The 27,304-nt window shown below is 41.6% G+C and overlaps 1 protein-coding gene across 1 annotated transcript in view; it reads left to right on the top strand.

Annotated features, from left to right (window-relative positions):
* dock3 (dedicator of cytokinesis 3) overlaps positions 1 to 27,304 on the top strand; it is a 576,384-nt gene that overhangs the window by 415,116 nt on the left and 133,964 nt on the right. The window contains exons 44-45 of the mRNA XM_042088883.1: positions 3,405 to 3,571; positions 24,620 to 24,706. Of these exons, the coding sequence (XP_041944817.1) occupies positions 3,405 to 3,571; positions 24,620 to 24,706 (254 nt within the window). The remainder of the gene's footprint in view (positions 1 to 3,404; positions 3,572 to 24,619; positions 24,707 to 27,304) is intronic.

The following is a 27,304-nucleotide window of genomic DNA, read 5'->3' as shown; positions in this document are numbered from 1 at the left end:
TCATTATTTTGTTAGGGAAAATCTTAATCTTCAAAACAACCGACATACATGAATTGAGTATACAGTGGGCATCGCTTTCAAATGGCCACTTCAGTCGCGCATTACGAGGCGTGAAGCTGCGTGAAGCTTTAGTACCACTTTCAGCCACTGTGCGTCGCTCTGCCACTGTACATCGCTCTGTTTGCCGCCCCTTCTGAAAAAGCTCGATTTACCTCGATTTAGGCTACTTGGGTATGGCTTAAGGCTTGACTACACGGTGGTAACGGAAATCGAAATTTGCTGTCTACATTATTGTCAGTGTTGGGTTAACGCAACTACGCAAATCAAAACAGTGGTGTGATAATTGAGCCAGTAGAGAAATAACTGTTCAGAATTAATCTGTAGCCATGGGTAGGCTTCTGCGACGTTTTTAACAGGCTAGGCCTACGCTATAGAGGCTTAGACAACTATGACCCATGTTTTGGTTTCGTAAATTAATTTGCCCTACTTCTTGCAAATGGGATTCACTTGCTGTTAACCAAATATTTCTTTATTAGGGCAGGGCAGGCATATTTCTGGCTATTAAATTATTTCTAAACCAGTCTGCTAAAGTCTGTAGTGAAAAGTCTCTTTAGGGTTTTCCAGCTCCATTTCTTTTTACGAGACACCCTGCTCACTTGAGACCTCTGCCGGTTGTTGCAGCGTCATTGCAGCGTCACTGGAAAAATACAAATTAAAGTCGCGTGATGCCGCGTGATCCCACGCGCGGACCGCGAGTGAAGCTGGCCAAGTCGAAGCACTGCCCACTGTAGGGAGGGTGCGTCACTAACGTGTATGCTTGTATTCCAGTCAACGAAGATATGTGTACTTTACGTGGAAAGTACTTGTTACCAGGGCTCCGAACCGGTTCAAGGAACGAAAACCGAAAACGAACAGACTGTTACGGAATTTTACGAGGAGCGGAAACGGAAACGAAAACAAAATGGTCTTCAACTGTTCCGGAACAGAAACGTTATTCTGAAATCCACAAAACCGGTTAATAATAATATTTTATAAAATTTCACAAAAGCATATCCTAAGTGTTCTACTCGTTTGATTGTAGGCGAACAGCCTAATAATTTGATTTTTGCAGTTTGAAAAAAAAAAACGAATAAATGGACCTTTGGTCCAAATGTGTATATTTTGTCTTGCTGTTGTAATGTAACCTATCCGTCTGCCACTTCGGATCTTAGGCCAGCTCATAGCGTAGGCTACTGAAACTGATTTGGAAATTGTTTGTAGCCTATGCGTAATAGCCTATTTTGCCTGTCCACGCCTTGTCATTTTAAAGTCGGGATTTGAAATGTTTGCGCAATTATAGCCTATTCTATGTAGAAGAGTTAAACGGGAAATTTGAGATAGGCCTTGTCAGCAACAGACAGGTTCGTTTATAAACAGGGTTGGAATTATAGCGCAAGCCTTTGAAGATCTCCATATGGATAAAACTTAGGCTACAACCAGGTAAGGAGTTTAGCACGTATCCAGAAATATTTTTGATAAGAAATTATTTATAGGCATAGGTTAGGCCATAGGATGGATAGCCCATCTAAATATTTTTGGATGCCGCCTGTGATTTATTATTTTTGGGCATAGCTACGGTATAGGCTAAATCAAGGGGAAATAATGAGTACGTCTATTCTAAGGTAAAGTCCACAAAAATAGACTTGATAGGCCCGCCAAACACTGCCGGAACTTTAAGAACGAACGATATTTTGCGTTCCAAACCGGTTCAGGACCGATATGTTGGTGGCGGAACACATGCAAGAACGAAAATGTTAAACATAGGCCTACCTGAACCGTTCGGAACGGAACGTTTGAAAAATAATTTCTTTTTTACTCATTTGCGTTACTTGTAAACCATTACTACCCACCACTGGTCACCGTGGACCAAGGAAAGAAGGGCCGGAAACCAATGTCTCCCTGGCTACTGCGGTGCCACTAACAGAACTCTTTAGCCCTCTTGAGAGACTGTTCAACATATGAGGGATCAAGGATAGAGGGGGGAAAGGGATATAGCAATTCTTCCGGCTTCTCTTGAGACAACACATCTAGGCCCAACGGGCCTCTCGGATAACTTAGGGAAAGCCACATCTGGCAATTGGTCATCTCACTCGATGCAAAGAGGGCTATACCAAAGCGAGCCCACAAATTCGCCACCACCTCTGGGTGCAGTCTCCATTCTCCTGAGAGAGGCCCTTTCAGCCACTACTGCAGGGGGTGGGCTCTGAGGAGACTGAATAGTACCACCATCACCACTGCAAAGATCAGCCAGAGCATTTTCTGGAAGCAAATCAGATCTAGCTCAGGCAAAATGCATATGCAACCACCAGAATTCTTGCCACTCACTGAGAAGTGAGAGTGACCCTCATTGCGAGGGTATTCAGGTGGAACCTGAATCTGTAAACTACCTGACCTATAACCAAAAGACGTCTTTTAAGTCGATGGTGGATTGGGATTAAATTCGCACTGGCTTCCAGATTAAGGTTGTTCACCTCAAGCTCGAAAATGTATGAATAATACTGTACCAAGATGAGACTATAGATATAATATCTAACAACCAAGACATATTGGTGCTTGCTCCACATCAAACACACATACAGTAAAAGGAGACATAGCCTACTAAATATCACTGCAACACAGACAAACTATTTGATGTAGCTGATGCTGGGCAGATATGGGGGTTAAATGTGATTAATCTGTTTTTTACATGTTTTTCTGACATGTCATTTGTAAAACAACAAATATGGCCTTATATGGACACAGGACCTACTGAAGTGCACCAGTCTCAATTGTTATTTGTTCATAAACACCTCAGAAAATGTCATGTTTTGTCCAGACTGCCCCTATTTTTAATTGTCGGTGAAGACTTGAGTAGCCTACAGCGAAATTTATCAAACCAGAGTCTGTCTAAACATTGTCTGGTCAAACTACCGTGTACTTTGGTTAAATGTTTTGCATAGTCAACAAGTTGGCAGGTCTGCAAATTGCTCTGTGAGCTTCATTCAACCACCCAAACACTCCCTTACATTGAGCTAACCGTAATAGACATCACACAAAAATGCACTATAAAAGCTCTATTGTAGAATTTACAGCAAATTATTGGTGGAAAGGTCTATATTATAATGTTATAGCAGTAAACTACTGTTAACAATGGTAATGTTGCAATCTCACAAAGTCAGGTGTATCTACAGTATGGCTTCATTTCCATTTATCGAAAACCAGCATTCAGATACATGATTTCATGTCCATTAAAATAGAAATATTTATAGAGGGTCCCAGATATCAAAGGCTTCATTTTGATTGTTTGGTAGATTTTATATAATTGTTATTAGTTCACTGAACTGCTATACCTTTGCTGGAATAATTTTCTTGACAAAAGTCCACAGATTTGCAAATCTATGCAGTCAATCCCATTCCTGAGAGTTTGGACGTCCTGCAGTTGGACCGTGTGCCTGACCGCATTAAGAGTTTCTATCGTGTGAACAATGTAAGGCGGTTCCGCTATGACAGGCCCTTCCACAAAGGCCCTAAAGACCATGAGAATGAATTCAAGGTAAGTCTGATACATATGAGCTGCTGTATTTGTAATTTTTCAAAGCCTTATGTAACACTGTATTGTACTATCCAGAAGTACTCCAACGCCAAATCAGAAAAAGCTCGGACGTTGTGTAAAATACAAATAAAAACACAATGTAATAATCTGCAAATCTCATAAACTCCGACAAAAAGGACACCGACAACATATCAAAGGAGGAATGTTTCACAACTAATTAGGGTGACTGGCAACATGATTGGGTATGAAAAAGAGCATCCCATAGAAGCAGAGTCTCTTAGAAGTAAAGATGAAAGGATCTTTGTCACTCTGTGCAAATCTGCAACAATGTACATGAAATTGTGACGTATTTGGGGAGTTCATCATCTAAAGTACATAATATCATTAAAATATTCAGAGTATCCAGAGAAATCTTGGCAAACCAGGGACAGAGCTGAAAAACAACATTGGATGGCCGTGGTCTTTTGGACCTCTGATGGCACTGCATTAAAACCAGACCTGTTTCTGTAATTCATTGTATGAGCTCAGGGTCTGAGCTTGTTTAAAATGGACTGAGGTAATGTGGGAAAAATGTACTGTGGTTAGACCAATCAAAATGTGCAATCTTTTTAGAAATGATGGACTCATCTGGGCTAAAGATGAGAGGGCCTATCCAAGTATCAAAGCTATCCATCTTGTGTCAGTGCTCAGTTCGAGCATTAGTGTCTACAGCATGGGCATCTTGCACATCTGGCAAGGCACAATCAATTCTGAATAATGTATACATGTTTTGAGCAACATATACTGCTATCCAGCCAATGTCTTTTCCAGGTAAGACCTAGCATGGCTAACGCCAAACCTCATCTCATTGAGATGGGGTCTGGGAACTACATGTACATTTTTTTGTATTTGAAACGTGGTTTACGAATGCCCAGAGGGCGGCGCTACGAATGTCTATCGAATGCGTCTGTACGTAGCTCATAACCGCTTCGGTGTGTCGTCATCGTCTTGCTGTCCCCCCTCCATTCTGTGATTGGTTCCTTCGTTGAGGTGAAAACGAAGTCCATGGAATCCAGGCTGCCTAGCAGCGTGAATAAAATCGCAAACGTAAGGCAGCATGGGAAAACCTAGGCTAGGGAAGACCTTGAACATTTCAGGAGAACAATGCCAAAATGAATTCTGCACATATTTAAACAGTATTCCACCATAGAGGAAGAGTCCAGGTGCTAAAATGGCCTGTCTTCAGTCCAAACCTGTCAAATTCGGTGCATCATGTGGTGGTCATGTCATCATGTCAGGTCAGCGCAGCGCATTACAAGGACTGAGTTACTAACTATTCAGGACCTTTACAGCCAGCACTGCAAGAGAAAGACCAAGCGGATCCTTGCTGACCCCAGTTATCCCAGCCAGTCTCTTCACCCTCCTACCATCTGGTAGAAGGTACAAGAGCATGCGGACCTGTACTAGCAGATACAAAGACGGTTTCTATCCACAAGCCACCAGGATGCTGAACTGTCATTCTCTTCCTCATACCTAATAAACCTCAAACCTCCTCAGGCTTTTTTTTTTATTTTTACAGTGCATGAAAATTATCCAAAGTCGTCTTCTTATTATTACAGTGCATAAAAATGCACTGTACTGTTCTTCCTAGGCTTCTTCTTATTATTCCGATTACCACTTTTTCCGTACGCAATTTCTCTTGAACCCGTTAACATAGAAACTTCATTCAAATTCGTAAAGTAGGTCTTCAAATGGACCAGATTGCTATGACTTTTCATATTTGTAACTTTTATACTTTTTAAACTGTGAATTAAAACTATTTCAAAACCCCCCATAGACTTAACATTGGCCATTATGACATCACGATAGCAATTATAATCCTGTGTCAGGTGTTCGGGCCACCTGCAGCAACTGTCGCTCTTTCAGGCTTTAAGCATACAATAGACCAATTTCACAGTGTCCAGGTGTCCGGCCTCATTGATGTTAATGATACCTTAATTAGCAGGGTAAAACGTCTTCCTGTTTCTGTCTTTCCTGTGGAATTTTCTTTTGCTGTCTATGGGACAGTGCTCTTCCACAGGAAGTTGATTTACACAGCGGCCCCATCTTGTGAAATAGGCTAATCTGGCTCTCTTAAGACTACAGATCCTGTTCAACTGTTTCCTCTGCCCGAAACTGTTTCAAAATAAAAGTCCTCACTACAATAATTCACTGTTAAACAATTTAACCATTTAAACTACTCAACTATTTAACTGTTCAGTCATTCCAACTCAGTTATCCTCAACTAATCCTCCAGCCAACTACATTAAACCACCACCTACCTAGCAACCAATATAGCAACCATTGGAATTGAGCATCTATGTCAGTTTCCATAGAAAGCAACATGATTATATTAGCAGACCACTGTAGTAACTCCTTTATTTCTGATAGTAGCCATCATGGACACCCTAGCAACAACCTAGCAATGACCTCAAGTACCCTAGCAACAACCTAGCAACCACTTTCACAGTTAAAATCTAGCAACCAACATAGCAACCAACATGATTAACCTAGCAACCAGCATAGCAACCACCACAACTAACCTTGCAACAGCCTAGAAACCACCTTTAGTACCCTAGCAACAACCTATCAACCAATCCCACGATGACAACCTAGCAACTAACATAGCAACCAACATGATTACCCTAGTAACCAGAATAGCAACTACTATAACTACCCTAGCAACAGCCTAGCAACCACTATAACTACCCTAGCAACCACCTCAAGTACCCTAGCAACAGCCTACCAACCATGAGAACCACCCTAGCAACAGCCTAGCAACCACTTCCACAGTTACAACCAATATAGCAACCAATGAGATTAACTTAGCAACCAGCATAACAATCACCACAACTAAACTAAATGTTCCACACAACTTCTTGTTCAGACCATGGTCATCTCTAAGATGGACTATTGTAATTCAGTATTAGCTGCCTTATCTGCTTGTGTAATAAGATCATTACAGCTGATTTAGAATGCTGGAGCACGCCTGGTCTTCAATCAGCCAAAGAGGACACATGTAACTCCTCTCCTAGTTACTCTCCATTGGCTCCCTATAATAGCCAGAATTAAATTTAAATCTCTTACTTTGGCCTATAGGACACTGACTGGATCTGCTCCTAGTTATTTTAACTTAATAATCAAGCCTTACATCCCCAACCGCCCACTGTGGTCTTCTGATGAGCGTCTGTTATGTCGACCAGTCATAAAAACTAGGTCTAATTCAAGACTCTATTTCTCAGTGGTTCCATGTTGGTGGAATGAGTTGCCCAGTGCTCTCCGTTCCTGTGGTAGTTTTGGGTCGTTTAAGAGGGGTCTAAAGACATTCCTGTTTGTATAATATTTTTTTTTTTTATTAGGCTGTTGATTAATTTGACATTAATTCGACTTATTGTTTATTATTGATATTCTCCTTAATGTAGTCTTACCATGTCATTGGACATTATTGTTTTATAATTGCTTTTCCCCTCATTTTCATTTCTTATTTTATTAGGCTAAAAACAACCATAAACCATAGCAACCATGACAAATACCCTTGCAATAGCCTAGCAACCACTTCCACAGTTACAGGTTACAGTTACTAGCAGCCAATTAAATTAACCTAGCAACCAGCATAGCAACCACCACAACTAACATAGCAACAGCCTAGCAAAAACCTCAAGTACCCTAGCAACAGCCTAGCAACCATGTAAAATACCCTAGCAACAGCATAACAACTACTTCCACAGTTTCAACCTAGCAACCCATATAGCAACCAATGAAATTAACCTAGCAATCAGCATAGCAATCACCATAACTACCCTAGCAACAGCCTAGCAACCACCTCAAGTACCCTAGCAACCGCCTAGCAAGCATGAAAAATACCCTAGCAACAGCCTAGCAACCACTTCCACAGTCACAACCTAGCAACCAATATAGCAACCATTGAGAATAACCTAGCAACCAGCATAGCAACCACCACAACAATAGCAATCAACATGATTACCCTAGCAACCAACCTAGTAACCACTTGAGTTATTATAGCAACCACCACAACTACCCTAGCAACCATCTTAATGACCCTAGTCAATGGAAGAACAACCATAGCAACCATCATAGCAACCACTTTATTTTGCATAGCAACCACCTGATGTTCCCTAGCAACAACCTAGCAATCTGAATTATCATAGCAACACCTTAGCAATCACCACTATGTCAACCTTGCAATGACAACATGATTACCCTAGCAACCAGCATTGCAAACAATTTATTTGGAATAGCAACCATCATATGTACCCTAGCAACACTATTGTAACTATCTTAGTGTTAATTTTGTCACCTATTTTTAATTTAGTCTTAGTCTTAGTCTTGTGACGAAATGTCCTTTTTAGTCTTTGTCATATTTAGTCATTCAAGTATCATTTTTGTTAGTCAAGTTTTAGTCAACTAAAAGTCTCGTCATTTTAGTCTAGTTTTAGTCAAAAGAAAACTAAAGCTATCTTAGTCTTAGTCAGTTTTAGTCAAAACATTTTAGTCTTTTTTTATAACAAATTATTTCTGATTACCATTTCAGTCAAATAGTGTTTCACACATCTCAATTTTCTAACAATATTGTGTGTCCACAGGGCTACTCGTCTGTTATAATTACTCATTCTGATTTTTTTTCAGTCAATGTTTACATGCATACAGTTATAGCTCGGCTGGGATTTGACCATAGACAGTAAAAGATTTGACTGGACTACTGTCATGATCTTCGTAGACCAGTGTTTCACATAGTGTGGTCCGGGGACCACTGGTGGTCCGCAAGCTATCCCAAGTGGTCCACGAGCAGACGTGGTAAAATATAATATAGATGGGTTGTTTGCAATATTGAACCAACTTGTATGTAAATTCAAACAGTTCTACAACACTGTCTATGTCAGATATGCCAGTTTAAATCATATGAATCCTCTGACACAATTAAGCAAAGTGCAAAGACAATAAGCAAGGTGGTTCAGTGAGTATTGTGTAGGCTAATATACTGCTAGGTGGTCCGTTTTAGCTAGGTGGTCCGTTCGTTTCTTTTTTATTGATTAGTTAAGTGGTCCTTCATCTGAAAAAGTTTGAGAAACACTGTCTTAGACCCAAGTATGAATGTTTTACTCCGCCACGCTAGATGGCGATATGCGCCCAAACGCAACACAAACTCTCCATCTTAGCTAACTTGCTAGCGAACTTTCCATATTAGCTTACTTGCTAGCAAACTTTGCATCATCAGTGTAACTAGTTAAATAGTTGACATTACTTGCTGAAAAATTTCGTATGGACATTCTGGGGGATGTTAATTTGTATATGTATGAGAGAAGCTTCAACTTCTGGGTATGTAGCATTGTGGCATAAAGCTTAGGTAGTTAGCTTGCTAACTCTGGCAGAAATCTCCAGTGTTCTTGTTCCATGTAGTTTTGTGCTGCAGCCACAGGGTTGCAGCAACAGCACGTAGACTAGCCTACAGGAAAGCTGCTGCGCATGAACCAACTCATTCGGAATATTTTGAAAACGTAACAGCTAATCTGTCTTCTCATTTTGTAGATGAAAATGAAGAGAGATTTTATCTTAGTTTTTATTTCATGCAAAACATTTTAGTCCGTCTTTTTTCGTCAACAATAATGCATCTTAAGATAGTCTTAGTCAGTGTTTCAGGACATTAGTGCAGTCTCGTCATCGTCTCGTCTTAGTCATGAAAAAAAAGGTTGTTGACGAACATTTTTCCTCTCGTCTCGTCTGACGAAATTAACACTAAACTATCTCTGCATTATTTGTCTTTACTCTGTATGATATTTTACATTATATTTTTTGCATTTTCATGCACTGGTAATTCCTTGGGAACTTTTTCCATATGCAATTTCTCTTGAACCGTTTAACTTAAGGGCATTTAAGCGGCATTTAACTTAACCGTTTAAAAAAAAAGTATATATACTTATACTTAACTTAGAAACTTCATTCAGGCTTTGTAACGTAGATCTTCAAATGGACCAGGTTGCTATGACTTTTCATATGTGTTACTTTTATACTTTTTAAACTATGAATTCAAAACTATTAAAAATGTCCCCATAAACTTCAAAATAAAAGTCCTCACTATAGTTCACTGTTTAACCATTTAAACTACTCAACTGTTTAACTGTTCAGCCATTCCAACAAACTATCTGTCTGTGAAAATGCGGATTTCACTCACCAAATAAAGAAATCTCCACAAATAGCCTACTGTACATACTACAGCGAGTTATTTGCACTGGTATGTTAACATCGGAATTGACGTCCATGGTGTTATGGATTCATTTGTCTGCAGCGGAACATACAACTTCTCTCTGGAACACCTTATTAGCTGAAGAGTAACAACAGGTTGAGCACCTTCTGCATAGTGTGCGTCAATATCCCCAAACCCTCGGATGCGCATTAGAACTTATTTCGGTAGGTCAGTCACTTGTGCAGCACAGGCTTTTCCCAAACTGGTGGTGCTTAAAAGGCAATACAACTGTGTTCAAAGCAGGATGAGGATAACCTAAGGTATACTACTAGTAGAAGGCTAGTAGTAGGCAGTGTACATATCTATCAAACCACCTAGATGGTGAGGGTGGCACAAAATGAGCTCAGGGAGGCCTTCATGCATTGTAGAATGTTTTAAGCTTGTAAAAGTTTGAGAACTCATGATTTGAAGGCCCGTTGAAACTACAATAAATAGGTCTAAAAATTAGGTTTATTGTGTGTGTGACTGTTCAGTACTGTTCATATTGACATTTTTAAAAGCAGACTTAAAAGTAACTCAAAAGTTACTTTCTCTAGTAACTAATTACTTTTGATATACAGTAATTGGTAAGGTAATTCAATTACTTTTGAAAGAAGTAACTAGTAACTGTAACTAATTACTAATTTTCTACTAACTTGCCCAACACTGGCAACAACCTGCTATCAACCACTTCCATGATGACAACCAACATAGCAACAAATATGATTAACCTAGCAACCACCGTAACTACCCTAGCAACAGCCTAGCAACCACCTTAAATACCCTAGCAACAGCCTAGCAACCATGTAAAATACCCTAGCAACAGCCTAGCAACAACTTCCTCAATGACAGTCTAGCAACTAACATAGCAACCAACATGATTACCCTAGCACTCCCATTAGCCACCCCTCACACAGCTACACCCCCCTCCCCTCGCAACCCATTAATCCCCCCAACACACATACACCCCAACACACATACATTACCCACCTTCCACCAACACACACCATTACACCCCACCCCCTCACACACACACATTACATTATATTACATTACATTTAGCAGACACTTCTTGACCAAAGTGACTTTAATATGTCAGCTATATTACAAGGGATCACATTGTCCCCGGAGCAACTTGGGGTTAAGTGCCTTGCTCAAGGGCACAACGGTGGAAGCTGGGAATTGAACCGACTACTTTCACGCTACTGCACGCTAGCCCAGCTCCTTAACCACTACACTACCACCGCCCCACACATAAAGGGGCAGCCGTGGCCTACTGGTTAGCGCTTCAGACTTGTAACCGGAGGGTTGCCGGTTCGAACCCCAACCAGTAGGCACGGCTGAAGTGCCCTTGAGCAAGGCACCTAACCCTTCACTGCTCGCTGAGCGCCGCTGTTGTTGCAGGCAGCTCACTGCGCCGGGATTAGTGTGTGCTTCATCTCACTGTGTGTTCACTGTGTGCTGAGTGTGTTTCACTAATTCACGGATTGGGATAAATGAGACCAACCAGAGACCAAATATCAAAAGAATATATACAGTCGTATGCAAAAGTTTGGGCACCCCTGTGAGATTTCATGACAATTTGCTCTTCCTTTATAATAGAAGATCACAGCAACAAGATTTGTTTTCCTACAAAGATGTAGACGTTTGAGTGTTTTCCAGACCAAAATTCTTAGAGTAGCATTACATAGTTTTATTATAATAAAATAAAATGCAAAAAATGGGATGTGCAAAAGTTTGGGCACCCTTTTAATAGCATTCATTTCAAGACCTGTACGGATTTATAGCTGACAGGTTGCAGCACAAAACTGCTTTGATTAGCTTGTTAGACCTTCAATTACAAAGACAGGTGGAACTAATCATGAAAAAGGCTATTTAACATAGGTAATAGCTGGCTGTGCTTGTCCTAGGTTCTTTCTTAGAGAGTGGCAACATGGGGACCTCAAAACAACTCTCCACTGACCTGAAAGCTAAAGATAATCCAGCATTATGAATTAGGAGAAGGGTACAAAAAATTATCTGACAGGTTTAGACTGTAAACAGACAGAAATGTAGTTGTGAAATGGAAGGCCACAGGAACAGTCCGTGTGAAGGAAAGATGTGGTAGGCCGAGAAAAATAGGGGAAAGGCACAGGCGAAGGATGGTTAAAATAGTCACAGAGAAGCCACAGACCACCTCCAGAGAGCTACAACATCTGGCTGCTGATGGTGTAGTTGTTGACCGTTCCACAATCCAGCATACTTTGCACCAGGAAGAGCTAATTGGAAGGGTGGGGGAAGGGCGCAAAAAGCCTTTCCTGAGTGTTCGTCACAAGAAGAGTCGCATGAGGTATGCAAAAGCACATCTGGACGAGCCAGAAGCATTTTGGAACAAAATACTGTGGTCAGATGAGACCAAGATTGAGTTATTTGGTCATAACACGAACAGGTATGCATGGCGGAAAAAACACACTGCATTCCATGAAAAGAACTTGTTGCCCACTGTAAAGTTTGGTGGAGGATCCATCATGTTATGGGGCTGTGTGGCTAGCACAGGTACTGGAAAACTTGTTAAAGTTGAGGGCCACATGAATTCCTTACAGTATCAGGAGATTCTTGACAAGAATGTTCAAGAGTCAGTCACAAAGTTGAAGCTACGCCGGGGTTGGATCTTTCAGCAGGACAATGATCCTAAGCACCGTTCAAAATCCACCAAGGAATTCATGCAGAAGCACAAGTTCAATGTTCTGGAATGGCCATCCCAGTCCCCAGACCTTAACATCATTAAAAATGTATGGATGTATTTGAAGAAGGCTGTCCACGCACGGAGGCCAAGAAACCTGACTGAACTAGAGGCGTTTTGTGTGGAGGAATGGGCCAAAATACCACATGCCAGACCCGCTACAGGAGGCGTCTACAGGCCGTTATTGCAGCAAAAGGAGGCAATACTAAATATTAATGGAATTATTTCTTAGGGGTGCCCAAATTTATGCACATGCCTATTTTTCTTTAAATGCACATAAATATGTTTCTGTTGGACCAATAAAAGTTATTTCACTACTGAGATGTTTCTGTTACCATAAGGTATAACATATGTTAAAATGAAATTGCTGCTTCAAAAGCTCAGCAAGTGACAAACTGATGCAGTGGTTTTCGTAAGGGGTGCCCAAACTTTTGCATACGACTGTATACTTATACTTACTTATACATACAGTACACTTACACACCATTACACCATACCCCCCAAACACACACACCACCCTCCCCCCATACACACACACCATTTCATCATCCCCCAAACCAAACACAACATACCCTATCCCCACACACACACAGGTACACCCCCCTCCGCCACACACCCCATTACAAAAGCAAAAGAATTCCATTACTTAGAATTCCTTTTATGAGTACGTGACAATAAACTACTTAAATTACTTGAACTTGAACCAGGGGCTGACTGGCTATCCATACGTTCGGGAAAAGTCCAGATCGCCCGTCCATCCGACAGCCATCAGCTGCCTGGCTAAGTGCCTCATCAGCCAAGTAGGGCTACTGTCTAGTTCTCCACATAAATATATGTCTATGCTATCAGTTGTAATTGTCATCCATAAAAGTACACATTTGCACCATCGTGTTTTCAATGATATAGGATAGGCAAGATGATGCAGCATTTATATTTTACCCATCTCTATGGTTCAGTCTTGCTCATAATAGCCTACTTGTGCTTTTAAAGCGCACTAGACTAGAGGTAAAACATAGGCCTGACAGTGTTACTTTGTTTAGGCTATAAGATAAGGTTTATAAGATTTCATTTTTTCTACCCTCAGTAAATGTCATGTTGAGATTAGTTTAACAACTGTAACCTTTACATTATTCAAAGCTGCTAGTTGCTCAGGAGCTAGGCCTATTCTATTGATGTAGTCTATGTGATGAGATCAAGATGTAAGTGGTGTTGAGAATTAGTTTATTCAGCCTTGACTCTGTCTCTCTTATTGTGGACTCGGTCTTGACTTGGACTTGACTAATCCTGGTCTTGGACTCGACAAAGACGGTCTTGACAGCCATGGCGAGAAGGCCTCCAAGTGGTGGCCGTCCAACACTCGACAACCCAGTCCGTCTCACTGCTCGCCACTTCCCATCACTGGTGGCACAGACATCTCAGCAGGGTATTCGAACAAGGAGGCATTGCATAGTCTGCCAGACAACAACCAGGCATCCACAACTGCAGAAGGCCGCTAAGTACATTTGTGTGTGTGTGTGTGTGTGTGTGTGTGTGTGTGGGTGTGGTTGTTTGCGATGCGATGCGAAAAAAGTGAACAAGAAACACTGCATAGATTGCAGGCCGCCTAATAATGACTATAGAATATCAGCGTAGAACGCTAGTGACGCAAAAAAACTCACCCAGTGGAGTATGTTAAATAAAACCTATGTTCTTCAGGGTTAAATCAACGGAGGAGAGAGCTCAAAGAAAGGTAAACATCAGCTGAAAAGCAGAAGCTCAAAAGGATTACAACAGATGCCACAAAGTGCAAAAAAAAACATCAGGAGGTACAAGAGATCACAGGTGGAGAGACTAGCCAAGGAAACAGAGCTTGCAGGGACTCAAAGGAACATAAAGCTGACTTTGACTTTGATAATGCTCTCCATTCCCAGCAAGATCCAAGTCATTCTCAATTGTCTGCAGGAAGCCGTAGACAAGAGGCTCCGGGACCAGAAAGCAGGATTCAGAAAAGTTCGCTCGTGCACAGACCACATAGTAACTTTACGCATCATCATTGAACAACAAATCCATCGAATGGAATGCGTCACTATACATCAACTTCATCAACTTTGAGAACGCATTTCACAGTGTAGACAACACTATAGCACTATGACTAAGAATTCATATGAAGAAACATCATGCAAAGTCATCCATGCAAGCCAACTCTTCCAGAGCTTCAATGTCAGGACGGGCATCAAACAGGGATGTCTACTACTTTCATTCCTGTACCCTTTGGCAATCAACTGGATCATGAGGGAAACAACGGAGGGGAGAAAAAATGGGATCCAACCCAGATAGCAGACGGGCATTGAAACTGTAAAATCAACATTGCATTGTCAACGTTAAATCATTGAATCAATGTCGGATTTCGATGTTGATTTAACATCAGTTTGCACCCTCAGTTAATATTGAAACAATGTTGATTTATTAACTATAGACCAGCTGAATTTAAATTGTATTTCAATTAAAATGAATATTGAAACAATGTTGAAATTACAACCAAACTAAAGATCAATGCGATTTCAATGGCATTTCAATTCATATTAAACCGCAGTAAACCACTATTAATTACATTACATTACATTACATTACATTACATTTGGCTGACGCTTTTTAACCAAAGCGACTAACAACATGGTAAACAGTAAGTTTTTTAGAACAATTCTCACAATTTTAGGACAGTTTAAAAAAAAACATTAGAGTACAGTAAGAATAAGTGCGTCGGTGAGTGCTGTTTTTAACAGTTACTTGTCAGTTTAAAACGGCTGGTGAGTGCTAGGATCAGTAAGACTTGTAAGTGTTGCTATGAGAGTAGATGTTCTCTAAAGAGCTGGGTCTTCAGGAGTTTTTTGAAAGTGGAAAAGGATGTCCCTACCCTTGTAGGAACTGGCAGTGTGTTCCACCAACGAGGAACAACAGATGAGAAAAGTTTGGATTGGCTTGAGCGTACCGGTGGTAGAGCTAGACGTCGTTCGTCAGAGGAGCGCAGCGGTCTGGAGGTAGTGTAAGTCTGTATGAGGGCATTCAAGTAGGTGGGAGCAGAACCGGAGACTACTTTGTAGGCAAGCGTTAGAGACTTGAATTTGATGCGGGCCGCCATAGGTAGCCAGTGTAGCTGGATGAGCAGCGGGGTAACATGTGCCCTTTTGGGTTGGTTGTAGACCAGGCGCGCCGCCGCGTTCTGGATCATCTGAAGTGGTTTCACTGCGCAGGCTGGGAGACCTGTCAGGAGGGCATTGCAGTAGTCGAGTCGTGAGATGACTATTGCCTGAACCAGAAGTTGGGTAGCATCTTGAGTCAAGTAAGTCCTGATTTTCCGTATGTTGTAGAGTGCAAAACGGCATGACCGGGCGACTGAGGCAACATGATCTGAGAAGTTTAGTTGGTTGTCAAGAACAACTCCTAGATTTCTGGCAGTCCTGGTCGGTGAAACAGACAGGGAGTCAAATTTGATGTTGATGTCGTGGTGTATGGTAGGTTTAGCTGGGATGACCAGCAGTTCAGTCTTTGAGAGGTTCAGCTGGAGGTGGTGTGCCTTCATCCATGTAGCTATGTCTGAAAGGCAATCCGAGATCCGTGCTGAAACCAGGGGGTCGTCAGGTGGAAAGGACAGATAGAGCTGTGTGTCGTCTGCATAGCAGTGGTATGAGAAGCCGTGCGAACGGATAATCTGTCCCAAGGAGGTGGTGTAGATAGCAAAGAGGAGGGGGCCCAGCACTGAGCCCTGGGGGACCCCTGTGGTGAGATGGTGAGGTGCGGATAGCTGACCAAGCCATGATACGTTAAACGAGCGTCCTGTGAGGTAGGATTCAAACCAGGAGAGAGCAGAACCGGAGATTCCCATGTCAGCGAGTATAGAGAGAAGGATACGGTGATTAACCGTGTCAAAGGCAGCCGATAAGTCAAGCAGAATGAGTACTGATGACCGAGCGGTCGCCCTGGCTTCTTTTAAGGCTTCTGTTACAGACAGCAGAGCCGTTTCGGTAGAGTGGCCGCTTTTGAACCCAGACTGATTTGGATCCAGAAGGTTGTTCTGTGAAAGGAAGTCAGAGACCTGTTTGGAGACTGCTCGTTCAATGCCTTTGGATAGGAAAGGCAGTAGTGAGACAGGGCGGTAGTTCTCGACTTGAGCAGGGTTGAGAGAAGCTTTCTTAAGTAACGGTGTTACCCGGGCCATTTTGAACGCTGTTGGAAATGTGCCGGAGGTTAGCGAGGCATTGATCACATGTGTGATAGCTGGAGCGATGGTCGGGCTGATGGACTGAAGTAGGCTCGTAGGTATAGGGTCCAGCGAGCATGTGGTAGGACGGCTGCATGTCAGGAGTCTGGACACTTCACTCTCGGAGAGAGGCATGAATGCTGAAAAAGATGTTCCAGCAGTCCCTAGAGGTTGTAGGAGTGCGGTATCTGAGTCAGATGCGTTGAGTGGGCATGTAGAGAATTGACTGCTGATTGCCGCCACTTTGTTTGTAAAAAATGAGGCGAGGGTATCTGCAGTAAGGCTGGATGGAGGAGGAGGCAGCTGAGGGTTGAGTAGCGATTTGAAGGTTGAGAAAAGTTTTCGAGTGTCTGTAGCGCTGTTGATTTTGTCATTGTAGAAAGCAGTCTTAGCAGCAGTGATGCTGGCTGAGAAGGAGGTCAGGAGTGTCTGGTAGTTTTTGAGGTCGTCAGCTAGTTTGGATTTGTGCCATTTCCTCTCCGCGGCTCTGAGTTTGGTGCGCTGCGATCGGAGGGTATCATTTAGCCATGGATGAGAATGTTTAGATCGAGCTGGCCTTGTGGTAAGAGGGCACAGCTCGTCTAGACACGAGGTCAGTGTGGAGCAGAGCGAGTCAGTGGCTTCATTAACCTCCAGAGAGGAGAAGGTGTTGAGTGGAGGTAGACCGGAGGCAACCACAGAGGAGAAGTGCATTGGAGACAGGTTCCGGATGTTGCGGCGGAACGTGACCATCGGTTGAGGAGCCGGAGGCTGTTCTGACAGGCTGACGTTGAACTGGATGAAGAAGTGGTCAGAAAGATGGAGAGGCGTCACCATGAGGGTGTCTGTGCTGCAGTTCCGAGTGAAGATCAAGTCAAGCTCTTTGCCAGCTTTGTGAGTCGGTGGGCTTTGAACCAGTTCGAGGTCAAAGGAGTGGACCAGGGCCAAAAAGTCCGCTGAGCCTGGGGCATCTAAGTGGATGTTCATATCACCGAGAACAAGAAGCGGACAGTCATGCTCAGGGATGGAGGATAGCAGAGTGTCAAGTTCGTCAATAAAGTCGCGTAGTTGGCCTGGAGGGCGGTAGATGACCAGCACGTAGAGTTTTGCTGGGGCGATCACTGTGATGGCATGGAATTCGAATGAGACATATTTGTTTGAAGGCAGTAGCGGGGTGAATTTCCATTTGTTGGAGATCAGCAGGCCCGTCCCGCCCCCTCGTCCAGATAGGCGAGGGGTGTGGGATAGTGTAAGGTTAGTGGAGAGTGCAGCCGGGGTGGCAGTGTTCTCTGGTTTGATCCAAGTCTCAGTGAGAGCAAGGAGTTCCAATGAAAGGTGGTTGGCATAGCCAGCTATGAAGTGGGTTTTGTTGACTGCGGATTGACAGTTCCACAAGCCCATGGAGAAGGAGGTTTCTGTAGGTGAGGACCGTTTAAGTTCCTGGAGGTTAAGGCGATTTCTGCCCCTTTTGGCATGATGCCGTTTTCTGCGATGGCCGGTGATAACAGATATGGTGGAACGGCACATTTTTGCCTTTGTCGGTGCCTGTGCTCGGTGAACTTGCACAGGTAAACTTGCTTGTCTTGACCGTGTCCGTCTTAACCGTGGCTGGCTAAAACGAGGGCTGCCGCTTATGCTGCCGCTTCAGCAGACGCCACTATTTTTATTCTGCTAGGAATTGCATGCAGCTGTCCTCCTGTCTCACTGATGATGCATCAGCGTAGACCGCCCTCTGACGTTCGCACAGCTTAGATTGTTCAAAAGGGTGTTAATTACTGTCAACTGAAAGTCCGCTCGCTCACACCGACCGAAACTCACAGTTTCAAGTAGCCTCCTCCCTCAGCTGTTCCCAAACGCCCAGAGTCCAATTCTAACAATTGGAGAGGATTTGGCCAGTAGTAGCCTATGTGTTCTTGCTTTCTCTCTCCCAACTCACTGCAGTTGTTGTCTGATTACCTGAGAGGTGCTCCGATATTATAAGGAGCTAGTCACGTCTGATCCCGCCCTCTGACGTTCGCACAGCTTAGATTGGCAAAATATTGGGAAATTCATACCCTGCTTTATCTACAGCCAGGATACATTTGGCTAGGCCTAGGTATGTCTGGTTTAGGCTACACAAGCTTGCATAAATAACCATTGACAACTTGTTATCAGCAAGTGCATTTATTCACTCTTCTTCATTTATAAATTCCTGTGTGCTGTGCTTCCCTGCCATCCATTCAGTACAGTTGCAGTCAGCCTGATCCTCCACCATCCAGTAGAGTGAAGCGGCACCTAACATAAAAAGAAGAAAACAAGATAGACAGTGTTAGATAAATATGTTCAACTGAAGGCTACTTACAAGTGAAACTTTAGAATAATCATAGAATATATATGATATTGAGTTTATATTGAGTTGAGTTTACTGTCAAAATGCTAGGCTGAAGATGGTGTTTGAGAATAGAATAGCAGCTAACGTTAATTCAGTTTTGCAAGCATTAACGTTAGCTGGGTGAGCTCATTGAACCATGCCACTGTTCGTCCAAACAATTTTGCTGCCCAATGAACGGTTAATGATAGTCCGATATGACTTAAAGTTAACTTATATCAGTATTGCTAAAGTTAATCTATTAAACTCACAAAACCATACATGATCACGGGGAGTTACATAAATGTTAACGTTAGCTGGTAACAGTTAGAAGCTAAAACCTTCACGTTAGCCAGCAGCACATCATCTTCAGCCTATCATTTTGACAGTAAACTCAACAAACATTTTATGTATATCATATAAATATAATAAACTCTAATTGACTGACAACTAACATTAAGGAAGGCCTAATTATAAATCAGACTGCCGAGTAACGTTAACGTTAACATAACATTATAATGAACTGCCATAACGTAACGTAAAACATTAATTTGACAACAGCAACGATAGCTAGCCTAAGTTGACTCAAGCATGAATGAGTTTGTAAGTTAGACAGTAGGCTACGATGTACATAGACTGTAAACATGCCCGAATTTAATGTAGATTTAGTACAATTTCACAATGAAACATTATCGTTAGATAAATAAATGCTTGCTTACCATTAAGGTGGAGCGGTGAACTTGACAGAGAGCTGAACACGGTTGGTCTGACTGAACTGTTGCTCAAAATGATCTCCCGCCGGACAGTTCAAAGGTCGTCGCGCGGTCAACTAAAAATCCACGTCAAATTGACTTTTCAATATCTTTTAGTGAACTATGTACCGATGCTCTATCGGTTATGGCAATATAAACTATAAACCAATGTTGTTTCGATGTCTCTCTCTCTATGCTCATGCACTGTCGGGTTTTTGTCAGGATTGTAATGTTGATTCAATGTCTATTTACCATTGAGATTTCAATCTCAACCAAAATGATGATTTGGATGGAAAATCCACATCATATTAATGTCACCTTGCTATCTGGGAATGAACATTGTGGGGGCAGCTAGATTACCTTTGATTTTGCAAACAACATAGCTATCCTTTCACACACACACAAACAGATGCAAGAAAAGAAATACTCCAAACTCAAAACTTGGTCTGACACCCAATACAACAGGACATGAAGATCCACTCCAAATCCAGAAACACCCCATCCACATGCACAACAATGCCCTCAGGGACGTGGAGGCATTCAAATACTTAGGCAGTGTTGTGGACACCAATGGAGGGACAGAGGCTGACATAAAAAAAAGCTTGATCAATAAGGCAAGGGTGGTGTTTAACATGCAGAGTAAGACCTGGAGCTCAATAAACATCTCAATCAACACCAAACTACACATCTTCAACTCTAACGTGAAGCAGGTATTGCAGTATGGAGAACAACTAAACAAACAATAAACAAGCTGCAAACATTCATTAACACCTGCCTCAGTAGAATAATGAACATCTGATGGAGAGAAATGGGGGACCTGTGGAAAAGAACAAGCCAGGAACATCCCATTGAATTGCAAGTTCTAAGAAAGTGGAGTTGGATTGGGCACAAACTGAGAAAACCTGCTACAAACATCACACGACAAGCCCTGAAGTGAAACCCCCAAGGAATAAGGAAAAGAGATCTAGAAAGAACCGCCAGCAACCGAGTGAGATGGAGGACCTTTGTCAATGGCCTATGCACCTTGGAGCAGCAAAGGGCTTAACCCTCCTGTTGTGTTCGCGGTCAAATGTGACCGATTGACAATTCTTTTCTCTCAAAAATATTGTTAACTTATTCTGACTACCATGAGGCTCCTTGACTTTGTTAACACAGGGCATCTGAACACACAAAAACAAATGTTGATCATTTTTATTACAATTTGAGTGTTTTGTTCAACTTTAGAACACCCATGTGTATTTCCGGTCAAAAATGACCAGCCATTAGGAATGAATGAATGAGAAAATGGTCAGTATATAAAATTAAGTCCAGGCACATACTTATTGATCAGATGGACTGCATATGTGCTTCTGTACAATAAAAAACACACACAAACACACCCTCACTCCCCCTCTTTGCTTCTATGCCAGCCCCCACTGGAACCTTTCCCGAATAGAATCTTCCCCTTTCTGACTTGCATGAGCTCAGGTCAGTGAGGCCTGCAGGCCATAAATAGCAAATGGAAGTTCAAAACTGATTATATCCAATAGAACACAAGTTGATACAAAGGTCTATCACAAGATTAGATGATAATATGTGTGTTACTATGGATTTATAACAAGTTATAATGCAACGGTCATTTTTTACTGGGAACACAAAACTAGTAAACATAAAACGAACACAACAGGAGGGTCAAGTCAAGTCAACAAGACTACAGCGTTCTGGGTCATCTGTAGCTGTTTTACTGCACAATTTGGAAGGCCTGTGAGAAGGGAGTTGCCTTAGTCAAGGCGTGAGATAACATGGTCTGTACAAGGAGCTGAGTGGCGTGTTGGGTTAGGTACGGTCTGATTGTCCTTATCTTGAATAGTGCAAAGCGGCACGATCGGGGCGACGGTGGCAATATGGTCAGAGAAGGTTAACTGATCATCAATCATGACACCTAAGTTTCTTGCAACCTTCGTAGGTGCAAGAGTGAAGGTGTCAGTTTTGATGTTGATGTTGTGAAGTGCAGCGGGGAAAATAAGTATTGAACGTGAAGTATTTTTCAGTAAGTGTATATTTCCAATGAGGTTATTTGGTTGCTAGATAACAGGTACACAGGCGAGACACGTCGCTTCATCTGACATCATGTTTTTGTTTGTTTTTATGTAATGTTCGTAATTTTATGTAATGTTCTTTTATTTTTTGTATTTATTTGTCTAGTTAAATGCACTCTTTATTTACAATATTTTCGATAGTTTTTGTGTTATTTGTAGTCCTTTTTTCTGCTTACAAGTTGGTTGATGCCGTGACGTTGAAAGTTAAAGTTTAGTCCATTGGGCTGAAGAGCTTGCCATGGCTAGTTTTTGCTCTGGGCCTCTGACATCCATCCGTGAATGGCGCTACACTTCACTGTCTAGTAATCTGGTTGGAAAGATTTCTCAGGACAGCTGTGGACCTACTCTGCGTGAGATCTGCCGCTGCCGTGACCACTGAATTGCTGTTGACCTGAGAGCTGCCATGCTAATTGCCTGCCCTGGAGTCTGGATTTAGTAGAAGCTAATGTCGAAGAATCTCTGATGACTGCGATCATACGAAACAACAAACTGTCACTGTCAAAGTCCACCGAGCTGCTGATCTGCAGGATCGCCCACAACTGTTCTGTGCTTCCAGTGCTCTCCAGACTGCCAGTAATGTTACATCCTCCGGGTTGGTCTGTTATAGGTCTAAAGACAAAGCTTATTATCATCATCATCAATGCCCTTGGACATCACATCAGCTGGTTAGATGCAACCAATTTGTATATGTAAACATGGACTTTTCTTTTTATTTATTTATTTTATTTGTTCATTTTGTTTGTTGTCTGTCTTGGTGTCATGGGTATGCTGGCAATTACGTCGCTCTGTACGGCATCTTTTGTCTTGTGTATCATTTGTTATTTTGTAAATTTGTTTGTTTATGTCTTTGTCACAGGTATGCTGGTGACTACGCCACTCTGTCCGGCATCTTTTGTCTTATGTGTCCATGTCTTTTGTGTAGAGAGCTTTGGGTTGCACTCTGTGCATGTTAAATGCGCTATACAAATAAAATTGACTTGACTTGACTATTCACAAGTAATTTTCAGCAGATATTAGTATTAACTGAGGAAATCCACACATATTAAAATAATCCAAACATCACATAAGTCAATAGATAAAGTAATAAAGTGGAAGGAGAGAGGAAAAAGTTTTGAACATGATAAGAAAAAGCAGCACGTCAAGGCTAGGAAATGCAAGGAACCAGCTGAAATCTGTTAGTAGTTAGAAAGTAAGGTAACGCTTTAGAATAACATGTGCTTATTAGGTATTAACAGTGCATAATAAGCAGTTAACAATTCATTACTAACAGTTATCCTTTATAACATTAACTAACTGTTAACATGCAGCTTGTAAGTGTTAATAAGCAGCCTTTTAAGTTACTTACAAGCATATTTGTTAACAGTTAATGTGCAGCTTGTAAGTGTTAACAAGCAGCCTTTAATGGTGTATAAGACAAAGAGGTGGATAACTAATACGCTTATAAGACCTTTCTTACCTATTTGTAGTAAATTTTGCAGCCCCCCAATCTAAAGCGAGGACCATGTAGCCTATTGTTCCACAAGCCCAACGTTCTATCTCTATATATCTACTGTATCTATCTATCTAGCTTGGTTTAGCTGTGAGAAATGCACCTTCAAAATTGCTGCAGCGAGCAGGAATCGAACCTCGGTCTCCTGCATCATAGAGTGACTTGACAAAAGTGAGTGACAAAAGGCAACCCTGCTTTATCTTGAAACATATCTGAATATGCAAGACCCTCCCAACTTGCCAGTAGATCATTGGATAGCTGGTGAAAAGGTGACTCACACCTACAGACTACAGTGTAGTTCTTGGTCTACAACTATGCACATACATTAGATTATAATTAAACCATGATCAGACTGTTGCCCACATTACAAGTATTAATTCAAGACCAAACATAAAGGTGTTATATTCACAACATACATTTACAGAGATTTTAGAAGTGACCATCAAACCAGTTACTCATACAGAGTTTTCACTGTATGATAATTAGTTGAGCCTGGTACCCTGTGTAGTGAAGAATGTCCTTTGTTTGAGATGGGGTTGGCCATTTGGCTGTTTCACTGCAAATATCCTAGCCTTACAGTTTTAACTGGCATTTGTGGATGGAGCATCAACCTTTGTTTATAGAGAATCGGAAGCTTTCCTGAGCCCATACAATGTGATTTTCTTTACATGAACAGGTCTTGTACCATCTGAGGCCCCAAAGTTCACAGCCAATATTGCTTTTTTCAGCCCTTTCCCTTGTCTCCAAAGATTTGTCTGGATTCTCTGAATTTTAATGATATTATGTACTATAGGTTATGGAATTTCCAAATTCTTTTCAATTTCTTATTGATCGCTGTATCTTTACTTCTGACTCATCTTTTTATACTCAATCATTGTTGTAGTTAGCTTTATTCGTTGTGAAATGTTACTCCTTGTGTTTACACAAGCATAGTAGCATTGCACAACTTTTTTTTGCCCCTGCCCCAACTTTTCAAATTCAAAATGAGCTCATATTAAGTTTTATAGGTTGTCTATGTCATTTTATGGGTTAACCTAAATATGGGTTTATCACATTCTGCTTTTATTCACTTTATCCAACTTTTTTGGAAATGGAGTTGCAAGCTGTGCTCTGTATTTAAATGTGATAGTTAATCTCTGTTTCTGCAATCATAGCCACACACTAACTGGTTCCATGTGTTCTTAGAGCCTTTGGATTGAGAGGACGACACTGACCCTAACCCATCCCCTGCCAGGCATTTCTCGCTGGTTTGAGGTGGAAACGAGAGATCTTGTAAGTAAAGCCTTGCCAATTTTGTTTTAAATATCTTAAAGAAGCTGAAGCTACTTGAAAGTTATTTGAGCTTTTCAACATAACAAAAAACACAACGCATGTTACATTGGTGCCATGACCCAGATTGGGAGTGTGATTTAGGGGGATAAGTATAATGGTATCCAGCTGGTACGTAGCTGTGCAGTATGTACGTTGTGTAAACCTCCCTCCTGCCGCCTTAAGAGTCATGCTGGTGAGAGAATTAGCAGCCTGGGCTTTTAGCCAAATTGGTGTTATAGTATACTCTTTTGATCCCGTGAGGTCTCTGCATTTATCCCAATCCGTGAATTAGTGAAACACACTCAGCACACAGTGAACACACAGTGAGGTGAAGCACACAATAATTCTGACGCAGTGAGCTGCCTGCTACAGTGGCGCTTGGGGAGCAGTGAGGGGTTAGGTGCCTTGCTCAAGGGCACTTCAGCCGTTCCTACTGGTCGGGGTTCGAAGCGGCAACCCTCCAGTGAAGCGCTAGCCAGTAGGCCACGGCTGCCCCCTGTTGCAGTTTGCAGGTTCCTTGAATTTCCCCTGGGGATCAATAAAGTATCTATCTATCTATCTATCTATCTATCTAGGTTCGAGTCCAGGCGAGTGCAGGGTTACAAGGATACAAGGATACAAGGAAGTTTATTGTCACATGCATATAGTTACTGGAAGTAAGAAATGCAGTGAAATTATGTCTGGTGTCAGCCTATTTGTGCATTAATGGGGGGGGTAAAAAGTGCAGTAGAAGAGGGGTTTAGTTGAGCTGTGCAGTTCAAAACAGAAGACAGAAGACAGAAAAATGCAATGTCTCAGACACACTGTTTATTGTGACTGCAAAATTCTAACTTAATCAAAAGTGAGATGGTAGCAAAACTTCTACCATGGTATCATAATGCCTATGATATGCTATGCTACCTTGGTAGCACAATTTCTTTAATGATTCTATCCATTATAGAATAGCTGAATAGAGATATTATTGTGTAGTATATCTCGAATGGCTAATTGATTATTCTACCATATTTGTGTTAGAGCGCCACCTAGTGAATACCATCAATGTAATTCACTAGCAGTAAATGCTTCCAATGTATAAAACTTTCCAAGAAAAACACAGCACGTGTGAGTGCATTATTGGATTGCGAAATATCATGGGTTGCAGAACCGTAGGAGCTCGGGCCCGTCATCCCCACTTGCAGCTGTTTGGTATTGTTATTGATGTTGATATTACAAGTACTATTGGGGCAATTGCTCTAGATATTAAAAGGACTATTGGGGCAACTTTTTAGAGTTGAATACAGTTTTAAACTTGTGTTAGACGAATATGTCACGTGACTTCTTACTCCCCATTGCTGTGTCATCAGCACCTCTGGTTTAATCTGCTACAACGTTTTACCCTGATCTCAATTTCTGTGTCTTCAAAAGTTTCCTATCAGCCACTAGAGGGCACCTGTATGTTTATATTAGCTTAGTCTTGACATAGATGAAGTTTAAGGAAAGATCTGAGCGGCTTTATCCCTGAAATAGACCAATATTATCCCTTCTACACAATTCGCAACCTTGAATACTATTACATTTCCTAAGATTTAATTGAATGTGTGAATTAAATGCTGAAATTATGTTATGTACAAGATGGACAACTGCATGAACTGTGGAAGCTAATGTAGGCTAAAGTGTCTATTTTCATGTTGTCATAAAAAAGACACGCAGGTTGCAATATCCCCACTATAGGCTATAGAGCTGTCATGTAGACAGGTAATCTATCATGCAGCTCAGGCGCATAATGCAACTGTAGCCTACGTCTGTACACACTGTGAGTAGCATACCATCAGGATACTCAACAACGAGAGAGAATTTCCCCAGTGTGTATTCACACCAACTTGGCTTACTATAATTCCCAACTCTGCACAGTATCCCATTAACTGTATGACTGTAGGTTATTTACATTTTTCTGTAAAGTAGGCTAAACACATTATCAAAATATTCTTAATGCAGAACTATGGCACACACACCTTTTGTTTGAGCAGGAAAGAGAATAATACATAATACTTGTTGCTGGTTACCAGCACACAATTTTAAGATAATCCGTTTTGTTGACTACGGATTGGCAGTTCCACAAGGCCATGGAGAAGGAAGTTTCTGTAGATGAGGACCGTTTAAGTTGCTGGAGGTTAGCCAGATTTCTGCCGCTTTTGGCATGATGCCGTTTTCTGTGATGGCCTGTGGTAACTGATAGATAGATAGGTAGATAGATACTTTATTGATCCCCAAGGGGAAATTCAAGATATGGATGAATGGCACATTTTTGCCTTTGTCAATGCGAGTGGAGTTTGTTGGACTTGAGATTTCGGTAAAAGTGGACTCACTTTAAACCAACAACTTTTTTCCTTCTGCGTCACATCATGTGGAATGCGTATGGACTGCACTTGGTTGCTAGCAAATGTTTGCACTTGTTGAAAAGAAACTGATTAATGTTTAACTGTATGTTAAATTTAATTCACCATAGCTTTTCATTCTGTTGAATTATTTAACTGTGAATATTATATTTGACTTTACATTTCTTGTGTTATTTTTCATGTA

Source organism: Alosa sapidissima, chromosome 4 (genome assembly GCF_018492685.1).
Source record: "Alosa sapidissima isolate fAloSap1 chromosome 4, fAloSap1.pri, whole genome shotgun sequence".
Classification (NCBI taxonomy): domain Eukaryota; kingdom Metazoa; phylum Chordata; class Actinopteri; order Clupeiformes; family Clupeidae; genus Alosa; species Alosa sapidissima.
This window is presented reverse-complemented; position numbering and strand designations above follow the sequence as displayed.